Source organism: Clupea harengus, chromosome 8 (assembly GCF_900700415.2).
Source record: "Clupea harengus chromosome 8, Ch_v2.0.2, whole genome shotgun sequence".
Taxonomy (NCBI): domain Eukaryota; kingdom Metazoa; phylum Chordata; class Actinopteri; order Clupeiformes; family Clupeidae; genus Clupea; species Clupea harengus.
The window spans coordinates 11,586,256-11,601,130 of record NC_045159.1 but is presented as its reverse complement, the minus strand read 5'-3'; the positions used below and the strand labels follow the sequence as shown (position 1 = coordinate 11,601,130).

Sequence of the window (14,875 nt, the reverse complement as noted above, 5' to 3'; positions counted from 1 at the left end):
GCCAGGGACTGCTCTGTATGGCAACTTTATAAGGAGCACATTGTGCATGAAATGTTGAGTGGAAGCACCAGTAGTGTGTGTGTGTGTGTGTGTGTGTGTGTGTGTGAGGGGGGGGGATCTGGGTGCAGAAATGAGGTCACTGGGTTTTGGCCCAACTTAATTAATTGCAAAGTGAGGAACAGAATAATGGATGGCAATCGGGGACATACACTAATTTCAGACCTGCCAATCAATAACCCATAACATTGGATTTGCCTTAAGGGTGATGGATCCCATTTAATACCACACAGTACTGGGACTGTCTCAGTGAGTCGGTGTGTGTGTGTGTGTGTGTGTGTGTGTGTGTGTGTGTGTGTGTGTGTGTGTGTGTGTGTGTGTGTGTGTGTGTGTGTGTGTGTGTGTGTTTGTGTCTACATCTGCCGGGTGGGTGGTCTGTGTGATTTGTGAATGTGGGAAAGCACACGTGCAATTTGCAGCTTGTGTCTCTGCTTGTGTGTGTGAGAGAGAGAGTTGGAAAATATTATTTATCTCTCCCTATGTGAGTGTGTGTGTGTGTGTGTGTGTCATGTATATGGGACACATTAAGTAGCACAAAGTACAAAAATGACTTTGTCGAATTTCCACTACAAAGCAACATTTTATCAGTGGCTATAAACCACCACCACGCACCTAGCAACCGTAGCACCTAGCAACTGTTTCTAATGGCATCATTATTCAAGACCCAGGAACCACAAAGGGAGAGTACCAGCCAGCACTTATCAAACACTGTCAGGCCGTAGAAGCCACTACACTGTGCATACTATACTCTAATAAGCCCACAGCAACCACTGTACACAGCGCATAGAAACCACTACACATCTCATAGCAGCCACAGTAATGTGTGCTGTTTCTGATAACCCTTTTTTTTCTTTTCTGCAGTTAATTGTACCTCACATTTCAGTGAGAGGAAACAAAAAGTGTACCACTCATAACAAGTGTCCACAAACACTGAAGTATCCTGTCTTCTCTCTGTTGTCTGTCTGACACAATCTGTGTTATGTGAATGAACAGTGTCATCTCAGATTAAGTAAACATGTGTTTTTTTCTTGTTGTCTCCTTGACAGATATCCGATCCCTGCCCGACGTGGCCATGACGGGCAACTGCACCCAGGAGTGCACTGAGCTGGGCCACTCTGACGCCTGCTGGATGCCCGGGCAGCCCTCGCCCATCCGCAAGACGCGCAACACGCCCAAGCTCTCCACCTTTGTGCCTTACCAGGAGAGGGGGAGCCTCGGGCGCCTGGCCAATGGCAGCGCCAGGCTGGGCGGGGGGGAGGAGCAGAGGCCCCGCATCCCGCCCTCTCGCAGTGCCTACTCCAGTGGAGGCCACGCCCCCAGCCAGGACTGCCCATTGGAGGAGGTGCCACTGAGCGTGGCCAGTGAGTACCCCCCCACCAGCCCGCCCTCCAGCCACACCTCCAAGCGGGAAATCTACCTGTGAGAGCGCCGCCACCGCCACAACAGCATAAGCTCCGACCATTTCCCAATTCTGATTTTCAACGGATATGGCTACCAGAGGCACTCAAACACATTCAAAACACACAGAGGGGAAAATAAGCTCTCAGAAGGCCAACAAGAACAACAAAATATCGAAAACATAAACCTTCAAACTATTGCTAAGACTTTTTGCATAAGCAGTAAGAGTTGGCTGTGAATCATCTGACCAACGTGATCTCATGTACAATATTTTTTATTTATTTATTCATTTCTGGTCTTTATTTATATCTTTATTTATTTATTTATTGGAGTAGTCTGTTTCTTTATCGGGTTAATCATTTTGGTGAATAAAAAGTGTCAAATCAATATTATCAAACATTAAACAAAAAGGAAAAAGAAAAAAAAAATGTTTTGCCAACCTTTAGCCTGGTCAGCTTTAGCTTCACTAGCCCAGTGGGATGTGTTCTGGCAGTTGTGTGGTGAATTCTGTAGTGCCATAGCAAGATATTAGAGACATTTAAGGACAACGTGATGCATCAAGGAAGATAAATGCTCTCTCTCTATATCTCTCTTTGTCGTTCACTCAATCAGATGAGGTGTTGTTAGTAGACCAGTGGTGTACATATATTTGTAAGGTGTACATAGAGTATATTTATGTCAGGGTCAAACTGGGGAGAGAAAAAAAAAAAAAAAACATCAAAGGCTTGAGCTCCTTCCGCTCTCTCTCTCTTTTTGTAACAATATTATTTTTTTTTCTTTGCGGCCACTCTTTATAGTGATAGCGGGACCTTTTGCCGTGGCCAGGGCGGGTGGCCCAGATGGCTTTTCTGATGAAATCTCATTGGCTGACCCTGCTGACAGAGGTGCTTGGTGACTTGATGCTCACTCATCTCTGTTTCCTGTGGACAAGCCTGTTTTTTTTTTTCCTTTTATTTCTTTTTTTACCGTTTTCCCCGCCGCAGAATGTGGGTGTTTGGCACTTCAGCTGAAACACTGTGACCTGTCTCTCTCTTTCTCTCTCTCTCTCTCTCTCTCTCTCTCTCTCTCTCTCTTTCTCTTTTTTCTCTCTCTTTCTCTCTCTATCGCTCGCTATCAGTCTTTTTCGTCTCCCTCCACCCGGACACCAGGCGATGGATTTAATCGCCTCTGCAAGCTCTTCTGCAGTCAGGGGTGGCTGTGGCAGTTTGGCGCGCCTCCTCCACTACACTGATTTAAGTGTTGCAATGTAAACATGTCTCCTGGCTAAGCCCAACAACAATGAACCAACTGTGGGAAATCTGGGGCCGTAGAAGACCATTGTTTTTACCCCCTGTGTCTCTCTCTCTCTATTTCTGTCGTTCTCTCCATCCTGCTGAGATCTGAAAGAAGGACACAAGCTCGACGGACTGTTTCACAGACTCTACCTCGGCCTGTCCAGATCTGCAGTGTGTATCTCGAAGAGCGGTGTGTGGAATCATCGACTTCCCTTTACTTTGAATCATGTGGAAAGGGAACACACAATGGTTGGACTTGTCTCGAGGAGAAAAAAAAAACATGCCTTTTTTGTTAAATAGGACAAATGAATAACTGCCTTAAAAATATGTACTTTTGTGACCATGTGGAAAAATTCAAACAAGTAACCTCGCTCGGTTTCATTGGCATGTCATAAGTCTGCATGAAAGTTAATCAGAAAATATAAAAATTTGAACAGAAAATCTGAAAAAAAACAACAACACAAGATCTTAATATATTTTTGCATATAGAGTGCATTGATGATTTTTAAAGAAAAGCATCACAATTCTCTTCACCATTGTGTATTTCCTTTAGAGACAGTCAGGAGGTGACCCATCTAAACAGCATGGCGAGGACTTTTGACCTGTTCAGTGGTTGTAGCTATCACTGTACCCCTGGTATTGAGTAGGACTTAGAGGACGTCTTTGTGGGCTGGTGCTACAGTATATCGTGACTAGTTGTGCAGTTAGGATCAAGGTACAGAACCTCTCGATGCCATTATAACACAGTGAAACACAATGAAATAAATGGTTTGTTTGAATCCTCCCCCATATGATGCGCTCCTTATGTGTTGTCTAAGGCATATCATGCATCAGTCAAGTGTTTATCCTTCTAACTTCCTCTCTCCCTTGGATTTACCTTCTGCATCAGCCCCCAGTACATACTTATTCAGTGGTGAAAGTGTTGGTAGTTGGGGGGGGGGGGGCTTTCTCTGGCGTCAGATGTTTCGGAGGCCCTGGGTGGACGTTTTCTTAATTAGGGTGAGTGATGAATCCTGTGTGGGGGCACTCGTGAGCAACAGCAGCAGCCCCCCTCAAGCAAGCACATAGAGCGCCAAGATAATCCCGGACCATCAGCAAAACCACCACAATCATTTAAAACCTCATCGCGTTGCCCACGGCAACTGCGCTGCAAATAATTAAAGCCGAGGCATATGGAAATTACTGGACAGGGCCGTGATTAAATAAGGCGAGTGATTATCCTGCCTGGAGGACATAAAGCACATTATGCCGTTTTCAAAGCCATTTAGTGACTGAGATGGTGAAAAAAAAAAATCCAGCCAGAGTCATGGTACTTGGTAATTAACACTCTGTGTTAAGTCTCAGGCCAGTTCACTAAGGATCGACATCAACACAATACAAGTCGGCCAGTTCACTTCAAGTTCAGTGACCTGGACGGAAATCTGCAGAAGATAGTGACCCACCTCAACCTCCGGTCAACTCACTCGGCTGATGAATCACTTATTTTGAAACCTCTTCGAAACAATCTAGTCTAATTTGGTTAGTTTTCATTCGAGTCCAGGCTCAGTGGCCATTTTTGACCAATGTCTTGGGTCGAAGGGCTTGATTCGTACAGATTTGACTCCATCCCGAATCAGATATCATCTGATCGATCAAGTTCAATTTACTTTCATTTTGATTTGTATCCAGCCTGAGCCTTCAGTTTCTATCCACATGTCAAAGTCATGCCTGAACAGCTGTGATTTCGCTTTGGGCCGAAATCCAACTTGCGCCTCAATCACACCTGATGCCTGGAGGCATCTGAAGGACAGAGTGATCTATAATAACTCACCTGATGCTATTGTTTATCCAAATAGTGTATTTCCTCTTTTGGCTTTGTGCTGTCTCTAGTTTGAGGATGTGATCAGATCGCTTTTTTTTTTCCCTTTCTGGCTACCAGAGTGGAGTTCCTTGAGGAGAAAACAGAAGCAAAGCTATTTGTGGCGAAGCATCTTCTGAAGGTGTACTGTACATAGATTTCCATGTCCCCCGTGTGCACTGCCAGGCAGGCAGTGAGTTTAGCATGAATTCCAAAGATAATTGGTAGAAATTGTTTACTGTTCTTGCTGAGATGTTAGTGCTGGTTCCTGTTACAGACTCTCCTTCTCCCAAATCCCCCCCTACCTCCTCACCCTCACCAGCCCTCCCCACTCCTCTCTCTCTCTCTCTCTTCCCCCTCTCCCCAAATGAACTGAACTTCACTGCACAATCCATCTTTGTCACAGTTCACCTGAAATCAAGACAGCTGCCTTGAAGTATGTCTTCGCAGGAGAGTACACAGTTGTAATCCTAATTGTCGGTTATATTTATATAGACAAAAATGCTTGTGATGCCATGTTTTTTGTACAGTTTTATGTACATGCAAGTGAAGCTTTTTAAAATCTTATGACAAAAAGCCGATGGCATATAAAAATTGTAAAAGTGTTTTATTGAGATGTGCACATCTTGCCTTGGTTGGATTGATCTTTGCAGAGTCAGTGTGAATGTGGCCGTCTTATGCCTGCACTGTCGTCAGTCACTGGCTCCCCACTCCCCAGAGGGCTTTATTGGATTTTATGTTAATCGTGAACAGTGGATTGTCGGATCCTACCTGTTTGTTTGATTCCCACGTGTTCTGTTTCGTTCCGTTTTTCGCATGTTGAGAAAAAAAAATAACAAGCCCTTGTAATAAGTCCTCCTTAAAAAAAAGAACAAGGATTTGTAATAAAATGAGCTCTGGAAACAAAAAAAAGTGTTTGTGGAGAGTGACTGATTTCTCTAGGACCACATAATGAAAGTGCTCAACTTGTCAAAGCCATGTGGAGTGAATGCTGCGTTTTCCAGCACAAGTTCTTTTCAGAAAGGGATTTAAGTGATTCAGATCCACAGGGGGTTTACTAATGTCGAAGGGCAGAATGCCCAAAGATCTGTGAATAGCCGTTGTCATACAGCAAAGCCACTGACTTAAGTTTTACCATCACATCTGTTGATGTACTTCTACGGAACAGTCTCTGGCTTTTCAAATGGCATCTACATGCTTGCGTCAGTCGTGCACATACCCGAGTGAAAAGCGTAGCTGACAGAAGGTGTAGACCTGGGGCCCCAGCAATCCTCCACAGTGCCGTAAACACCCCACGGTAAAGATGATGCCACAGAGATGAAAGACAATAAATCAGTGTGGATTTCATTTGGCACTGATGTTTCCCAGGGACTAATTCACATAGCATGAGAATGTTCAATCTCACAGAGGTGAAAAGAAATCCGAGACCAGGAGATGAATAACAGCAATAAAAGGGGCATTATAAATGGGAAACACATTGTCAGGGATATAATATCATAAATAATAAATAAATAAATATAAGGCTTTGGTGATAGATTGTTGGATGAAGTGCTTGAAAGGTAGCCCAAAAACGAAGGCGTTCTGCAGGCTGGGCTTGCCTCGCGTGTGCCGTTGGGGCTTGTGGAGGTCCAAACTGACCCCCTCTGGATAGAGGGAAAACTGCAGCGTGCTCACTACCAGGTTTACCGGGTGACGACGCAAAAGCATTAATGCTCCTGTGGGACAAGGCTCCGTCAGATACTCTAGCACAACACTCTAGGAAGCTCACAGATTGATGAGCTGGATTTCAGTAATGGCTCAATGTCCAGAGATGTGGAGGGGTGCGTGATGGAGATAGGGGTTTACAGAGGAAGGCAAGGTCCCATTAGTGTGGGTAAGGCACAGCGTTGGTATTCGGAGTATCCACTGATGAATCCTCACATATGCATTTAAGCAGGCATTTGTAGAAATAATACTCATACTACTGATAATAATAGTACTAGTAATAGTATTACAGCTTCTAGTACTTACTAAAATGTCTACTGCTCCTTAGTACTACCACCGCCAATACTACTACTACTACTACTACTACTACTACTACTACTACTATTTCTACTACTACTACCACCAATAATGATAATAACAATAAATAATAATAATCCCACTGAGTGCAGTGGACTTAATGAGTTTTGATGGCATGCTGCTTTGCAGGGCCATTTGTTACTTTGCATTAGTATGCAGTAACACATTGCACTGCTCCTCTTGTGCATGTGTGTGTGTGTGTGTGCGCACGCATGTGTGTGTTTGTGTGTACGTGTTTGTGTTCATGTGTGTGTGTGTGTGTGTGTGTGTGTTTGTGTGGGCCCATAACCCCCCTCCCCCCTTTTTCTTCCCCCTCCTTCAAGATGAAACTACCCCTTCGGCTACTGCTGCTGTTGATCTGCTGTTGCCATGGAAACCTGGCTTCGCTTTCCCTCACCCACGCTCCTCTCTGCGCTCGCTTCGTTAAATGCTGTGCTGTTGGCAATTAGAAATAAAACCAGCGGCAGGGACGGCTGCCTTTCAGTGCTCTCTCCAATTAAACACTGTCAGCTAGCCATGCTTACCCCGAAACCTCCTCTCTGCAGCCCATGTAATAAAACAATCTGCCCATAAGCCACGTCTCACAACTCTCACCACTCTCAGATAGTGCACTCTTCAAAGTGCACTGAAAGGATGATGCCGAATCCCCCCCCCCCCCCCCCCCCACCCCTACACACACACACACACACACACATATATAAAAATGAAGGCAAGAAAAGAAGAGGTGCAAATCGATGGCGATCTTGATTCGTGTCCGAAGGACTTTTCTGCCGTGGTGGCGGCCGAAATGATACAACCTCGTAACGGCATTGGCGTGGGGGGTGCAGTGTGTGTACTTTAAATGTATGTAAGTGTAAGCAATATATCTCGCCTTAAAAAGATTTTCCCAGTGATATTGATTGAATGTGTTTTTGGAGAAGTGCGGTGGTTCACAGATCCCAAGCACTTAAGTTGTGTAGACAAATCACTGGAGTATAGCCTGCTCACACTCATCCATTTGTATTACTCTCCTCCATATTGACTCTCATACACTAAAGATGTAATTGCTGCATTAAAATCAATGGAGCAATTTAAACAGCATCATCATTAAAGGAGTTTGTGTGTAAAGTCGATATGAACACTTGAGAGGATTCTGCACCCCATGTTCTACACAGACAAACCTCATTAGTTAAAATGCACACACTTAACACACACATACACACGCACACAACCCTTGCAGGCATAAAACACATGCAGTCATGCACACTTCAAAACTAAAATGCGTGCAATATTGCACATACACACTCACCCACAATCTTGCAGCCATGCACACACACACACTCATGCTTGCAGAATTGCAGTGACACACACACACACATACACACACACTCATCTTTGAAGAGATATAACACACACATACACACCCAGGTGCTCTGCACATAAGAGTGCAGGAATGATATCTCTTCTTGCTCACTTGTATCTATGAAACGTCTCACTAACTCATTTACCACCCTATTACCTCCCACCCGAACTCAATTTCCAAATTATCACTGATTCCAGAAATACCTGTAAGTCATCCATCAGCGGTGGCAGACTCTTCCAGAAAATGCTGCCAGCCCCTGTGAAGAGAGGATCATTTCACATGGTGGCCATACTGCATCAGCTTCAAATACCTGTTTTTAGTGAACAGGTATGCAAACATATTGACCACCTTTGTCTTTGTAAATTAATAATCTATCATGTAGTTAGCCATTTTGAAGGCACACACCTTCTCAGTCCTTAGTTCTTTTTTTTGTATCCTGGACCTAGATTATCACTCATTCCAGATTGGAGTGTGTGTGTGTACAGGGCTGTAAGATTGTGTGCATAAAGTGTGCATTTTGGTTTTGAAGTATGTTTGACTACACATGTTTTATGCCTTAAAGGATAATAGTATGTGTTTGTGTTTGGTTGAGTGTGTGTGCATTGTAACTTACATTGACCACCTTCTTCAGTGAAAATGAAAAACCTATCACTTGGTCAGTTACTCTCTCCCATCTTCTTAGACTGTGACTTGTGTGGGTATGTGTGTAGCACTTTTTCGCCTGCCCTGTCCTCACTCCAGAGACACATTTATTTATTCACTGATCTTCGCTCATTCTAGACTCTGCGATAAATGTTTGATGAGGTCCTCCAATAACTCATAATTCAATGTGAATGAGATCACTCAGAGGAAGCTTTTACATAATACTGCTGAGGTGTCTGGCTAGGAGAGGAGGAGAGGAGAGGAGAGGAGAAGAGGAGAGGCTGTGAGAGGTATTTCCTAATGCTCTTTGTTTATGTATACGGCGCTGGCTAAAACGTCAGAAAGTGTGGCATGTGGGACTGTTCATGCACAGAGGTAGCGCAGATTAAATAAATCACACACGAAGATCCAACGCTATAGGATCGCCGTGGCATCTGAGGGAAGCTCAGTCAGTGCTTTACACGGCCCACCCGCCATGCGGACACCCCCCACCCCACCCCATTTCCCCTGGTATTCAGAATCCAGGAAAACATGACACTTTTTTAACGTTAATCTAATTAGCTTCTGCCTCACTGTCGAAATGGAATTAGCACAGTTTGTCGTCTTTCCCCCTGCACAGCTCGCGCACAGCGAGGCTGTCTGAGACATGCAAACGCGGTGACTTATTTGTACACACACACACTTCAGACAGTTGTGGGGGAGGAGGCACAATCTTATTTATTTTTATTAAATTTTTTCGCGTGAAGGATCACAGTGCAGGTCAGTTGAAGCTGCTGCCTGCCTAGCAACACCAGGACCCATAAGCAAATTATCCAGCAAGTTCCTGAATAAACACAGGAGGTTAAGTATTTATATTGAGAAATGATGTGCTACACAGACATTTACAGTAATAAACCATCTGCTAGGCCTCACATTCTCACTTACAGTAATTTGCTAATTGGCAGAAGAGGCCAGTGGGTTATTTGTGTTGTAATTTGTGCTTGTGCACTCTTTTTTTCGTGTCTCAATAATACACCACTCCCTCTATCTTACTTCCATTTGTTTGTGAAAACAAAAAAGGTTATTAGAGGCAACATAATCTACTGCTTCACGGCCCGCTGCCAACTGAGAAGGACTTTGCCCTTTGTTTTAACAACATGACGCTGTGTTGCCCATTTGGGAGAAACCTAATCCCTCTCCTGGGTGGTCCTTACCTCCCTGTTCATTTGATCCTTTTCATTTCCACAGAAAGCATGAATTAGCCTCCCGGACCCTCTAAGAGACGTCTCTCGTGATGATCACTGTGGGGAAAAAAAAAACATTGCATCTCAAGGGACCAACAGACCAAAATAGTCTTGATAATGCACTATAATGCAAGGGCTTTCTGGAAGGACGTCATAAAATGCTCCATCAACTGTGGCATGACGGCTTGTTTAAAGCCTGTCTTCTGCAGCTGCACACGATGTGCCTTCTCTTCAGGATGTGCACACTGATGCGTTCGGTTTAAACCCGTCTGGATGCAGGGCCCTCTGCAGCCCCTCGCATGCTGCTAATGTATAAGCATAAGTTTATGGCTGGAGTGACCTTCCAATCTGCATCCTACTGATGAGAGAGTGACTCTGTGTGTGTGTGTGTGTGTGTGTGTGTGTGTGTGTGTGTGTGTGTGCGCGCGCGCGCATGTGTGTTCATGTGTGTCTGTGTGTCTGTGTGTGTGTTTTAGTCTCCATGGGGTTAGGGGGGACTCTTTTATTGTGATGTAAATCACCATTATAAAAGACAGTTTAAGAATGGCATGGGCTCATAGAGGCAAGATTCTTTTTTATCCCGTGAGCTTTGCTCGAGTCCACCACATAAATACTGATAATAGCCCACTGTAATCTCTGCGATAAAATCTGTGGCAGAAATATCAGGATTTTACGAGATGGGCAGGTGTGGCCTTTAATAATCCATCACAATCAATACGAAGTACGGTCAACCCTGAACGGCTCGGAATATGATGGTGGTTATTTTTGATAGCTGTAAGTGTATGGGCATGATTAGAAATGCTTGCTGGACTCTTGTTCATCGTTAATGACTTTGCTGTGTTTATTCGAGTGAACAGCCCCTGTATCTCCTGCACTCTGAGTTACAGAAGCAAGTAAACAACAGGACTAGACGTCAATTCAGCTAAAAAACACACGAAACACCTTCTTTCAGTCAGGCTTGAGAATTGTCAGTGAGGACCGTGTGTTGTGAACGTCTCTTTTTTTTCTATTTTTAATTGCTTTGTGTGTCTCAGTATTCAGTGAAATGAGCTCTAGATTATGACATTCTATGTCAGCTCGTGCTTCAGTACAGTTTTACCCTTGCTTAAATTGCTATGTGGAGATGATCCATTTAGACTTTCCAGACAATTAAAGAGATTGCCTTTGGCTGCCACTGCTGTGTCTACGTTGTATTTTATTATGTCACGTCTTTTCAACCTTCTTTCATATGTCTTCCCTACCTTACTGTGCTGCCTTCCTCAAGACTCTTCATAGTTTTTCATGCACAGTCTCGCACAGGTTTACACATCCATATGTGCACGCACTAGCCTGTAATACTCTGGCTCATTCAGTGAAGCTTTGCATTTGGCTTGGTAATCTCATCCGTATACAGGCAAAGAGACAGTTTATGAGACATAATCCCCACATCCGGAAGAGTCGTATCTTTAAGGAATGGGGTAGGGGGGTGGGGGGTATGGGGGATAAATGACTGCAGTACAGTATATTACATAAAAGCCATAGTTGCTGAGGTCAGTGAATGAGGAATTCCACCCAAAGCCTCTGGGGCTGTGACCTCACAGCACAAGGTGGACGTTGATATTACACGGCCGCTCCCGTGGTCAGTTGTTTATATCCAGTTTCGTAGGCGATCAGTTATTTCCGCTCCGGTAGCTTGTCATTGGTTTCTGCCTCTGTGGTCAGTTGGTTATTTCTGGTCTTGTGGTTGCCTATTTATTTCTGCTCCCTGCAACAGTGGCCCTCCTTGCCATGTATAGCATATTATTTTCATCATATATTTAGCTTTATACACTTTATATCACTCATTGATTCTCTTTACTTACATACCCATGACTCAAATCTTAATCCTATTTTCATGCATAGCATGTATTCATTTGCCATTTAATTTGGCTACACAATATGTTAAAATGTTCTCTATTCTATAATTGTACTGTACCAAAGGTGGTGTAAAATGAAATGTAACTTTTAAAGGTAAGTTTTCATTAATCAGTTTTTATTCATGGGGTAGAATGATGAGCAGGCTTGGTGTCAGGGAAAAGGGTTTCCCTGGGGATCTCAAAATCATCTGACAGAATGGAGGGAGATGGTGAAAGAGAGAACAGGCGGTGAAAAATACCAGGTGTTCAAGAAAGAAAATTGTGAGGGATTAGAGGGGCCTCGTCTTTTGATCAGCCATTAAGCGCAATTCTGTGATGAATTTCCTCAAAGTGGTTCTATGCTTGAAAATGAGAGGCCATTTCAGATAACCCACTGTTAAAAATTGACTTCACTGAGATGATGAGAAGATGGAGCTTTTCTGTAATGCATTCGCAGAGAGTCTGAGCAGAACTAAGCATGCGATGTGCAAATTAAGTATATTGCCCAACTTCCTCTATGCATTTACAAAAAAAGCTAAAGAAAAAAAAGGTAAGCTGTGCACTCGTCAGAAGAACGACCAAAAAAATTGTCAAGTACACTGTTTTCTTTCCTTCACAGATACCTGCTGGAGGAACTTGAGACTTGGTTGATGGGTTTGTTTGTAAAGGTGTTTCGGTGGGTCCAAGTGGAAGGGCCTGTGTTTTGCTTGAGGATGGTGTAGCTGCCAAGGAGCTGGGAGCTGGCAGCTCCTGGAGATGACCAGACAGGCTACATGATGGAGTGGGAAAGGGATTCTCATTTAGAAGATGAATGCTGACAGCCCCGTTCCCAGCAGACCTGATCCTTCTGTCCAATTTGAAATCTAAGGGAAAGGCATCCCTGATTAACTGCACACCTGAGCTGTTGAGTGACATCTGCTGAGGGAACTTGTTGGCAATTAAATATCTGTGTTTGCCGTGGTCTTCTTCACATGGTAAATGAGAGCCACTCAGATTTGGAATGGGTCTTTGGCTCGCCGGATGTGCAATTACTTATATCTTTTGTCTCTTGCAAATTGGCCTGCTGCGCGCATTCAGGAATTTTGCAAAGTTTTTATTTGTTTTGTTTCTTTTTTTTTGTGGTTGTTTTTTTCTCAGTGTCAGAGCAGAAACTTCATTAAGATCAGGAAATTGCAGTAGCCTAGTTTCATATTTAACTCCCACGAAAGCATATATATATATATTTTTTAATTAGCACAGCCATTTTGAAATGATATATTTTTTTCACGAACACACCAAATTCCCACATGCTAATTGCCAAACCTTAAATATAACCACAGCCAAACATCACAGGAATACATCATCAAATGACAAGCATTGTGTCTCCTGTGGTGTTTCCACAAACTTAAAGCAGGTAACCCTTGGTGTAACATTTCATCAGTATGTGTTTTTTTTCCTTCCTGGTTAACTGATTTTCTGCTTCCAGTACAACACTTTTCATCTCAGGCAATCTTTACCAGACTCCTCGCTCAGAATAAAACTCAGTCTCCTCCTAAGTCGATTCTGATCTAATTAAAAGTCTCCTTCTTTGTGTCTGTCATCTAATTAAAACTCTCCCATTCATTTTGTCTCTGTGTCGATCCCTGGCCTTAACTACAGTGGGGGGGGGAACCCTCACCTATTCACCTATACAGATCTCTTAAAGGAGGAGGGGAAAAATCCTCTATGTCTCCTTCTCCTTATGCTTCTGTTAAATTGGACAGAGACTTGTTGATAATTGAAGATCATTGTCTCCTCCCATGGACTGTGAGGTGTCCTACCAATGCTTTTCTCTTTCCAAGACCCAACCAATTTCAGCCAGTCCTCATTGTTGTTAGCATTTCTCTCTCTCTCTCTGTCTCTCTGCTCAAGTAAAAGCCTTTTGCAATTGAGGTTTTCTTTCATAACTCTCATGCTGTGTCCTGTTTGTTACATGTTTCAGTAGGGGGGATCTAAAGGTCCAAAGAGTACAAAAACGTTGCCATGCTTGTTCCTAAGAGAAGCCCAGTCTTACCAGAACTTACATTTGTTCTGGGAGAGATCGGTGCAAATCAAACCGCTACCAGCTACCCAGTTATTACTTTCCTTCCTGTCTGTCAAAAGGGGAATGATTTTTAATGCAGTGTATCCCTAGTCCCTTAAGATAACAACTGAGTCTTATTTTTTCAAAAACAAAAAATGTATTTTCATATTAATTTAGCTATACTTAAAATTCTGCATTAAGTGGGAATGAAACAGGGTGGAAAGGAAGAAAAAATGCTTGATAACCTTTGGTCTGCTCATTTTAAGGGTTCTTTGAGGAAAAGGGAAACTGTTCCCCTGAGGATAAGTTGCCTGCATAAAGAGTTTAAAAAGTCTGGAGACGAGTTCTCCTTTCCTGTGTAACACTAATCATTTATCCACAAAGTGCTCTATTGTTAGAGACGATGTGAAGTCCAAATTCATTTTTAAATTATCTTTTTTTTTTTGTTACAGCAGAACTGACATGTTTCACTTTTATAATGAGTTGTCCCTTCACAGTCGACTAAACTTGTATTTCCTCTCAGCCCTTGTGAAATGGAGGATGTCTTGGCTCTCTCTTTCTCCCTGCCTCTCACTCTTCCACTCATGCACACTCCCTCTCTTTCTCTCTTCCTCACTCTTCTCTCTTGCTCCCTCATCAGTGTGAATATGTCAGAGGAAGACCCAAAAGGAGTGGTCCGGTTTCCTTGATATAAGGTGAAAATGAAAATGGATAAAGCTACATCAACTCCAACCAATGGCCTGTCCACAAGTTGTTTGCTTTACAGACATTTTTCAGTGAGATTAAAATGGATGTTGTGACAAAGAAGCAATTATTTATTAAGTGCTGACATTATTTGATGGAGTGCTTTCTAGCCTAGTCTTTGTGGTTTGCAGAAAAAGTGTTTCACTCCACAAGTCTGTCTCTCTTTTTTTCCCTCTCTCTCTCCCTCTTTTTTTGTGGTTTAATCTCCCTTCATGCTGAGGCAACTTTAATGGCCTGTTGTGGTTCATACTGTTTCCGTGGCGACAGAGCGTGCTGATGTGGAGCGTGCGTTTACTCATGAGGTCTTTGCGGCGCTTCAGCGAGACGGCGGAAGCCGGTGACAAATCGCCGTGCGCCTGCAGTGACGAGGGAGTGCCTCGCG

At 43.5% G+C, this 14,875-nt stretch overlaps 1 protein-coding gene across 1 annotated transcript in view; it reads left to right on the top strand.

The window, feature by feature from the left end:
* Window positions 1-5,478, top strand: part of pcdh1a (protocadherin 1a) — a 65,807-nt gene extending 60,329 nt beyond the window's left edge. The window contains exon 5 of the mRNA XM_012834060.2: window positions 1,104-5,478. Within this exon, the coding sequence (XP_012689514.2) occupies window positions 1,104-1,480 (377 nt within the window). The 3' untranslated portion in view covers window positions 1,481-5,478. The remainder of the gene's footprint in view (window positions 1-1,103) is intronic.
* Window positions 5,479-14,875: the final 9,397 nt, after the last annotated feature.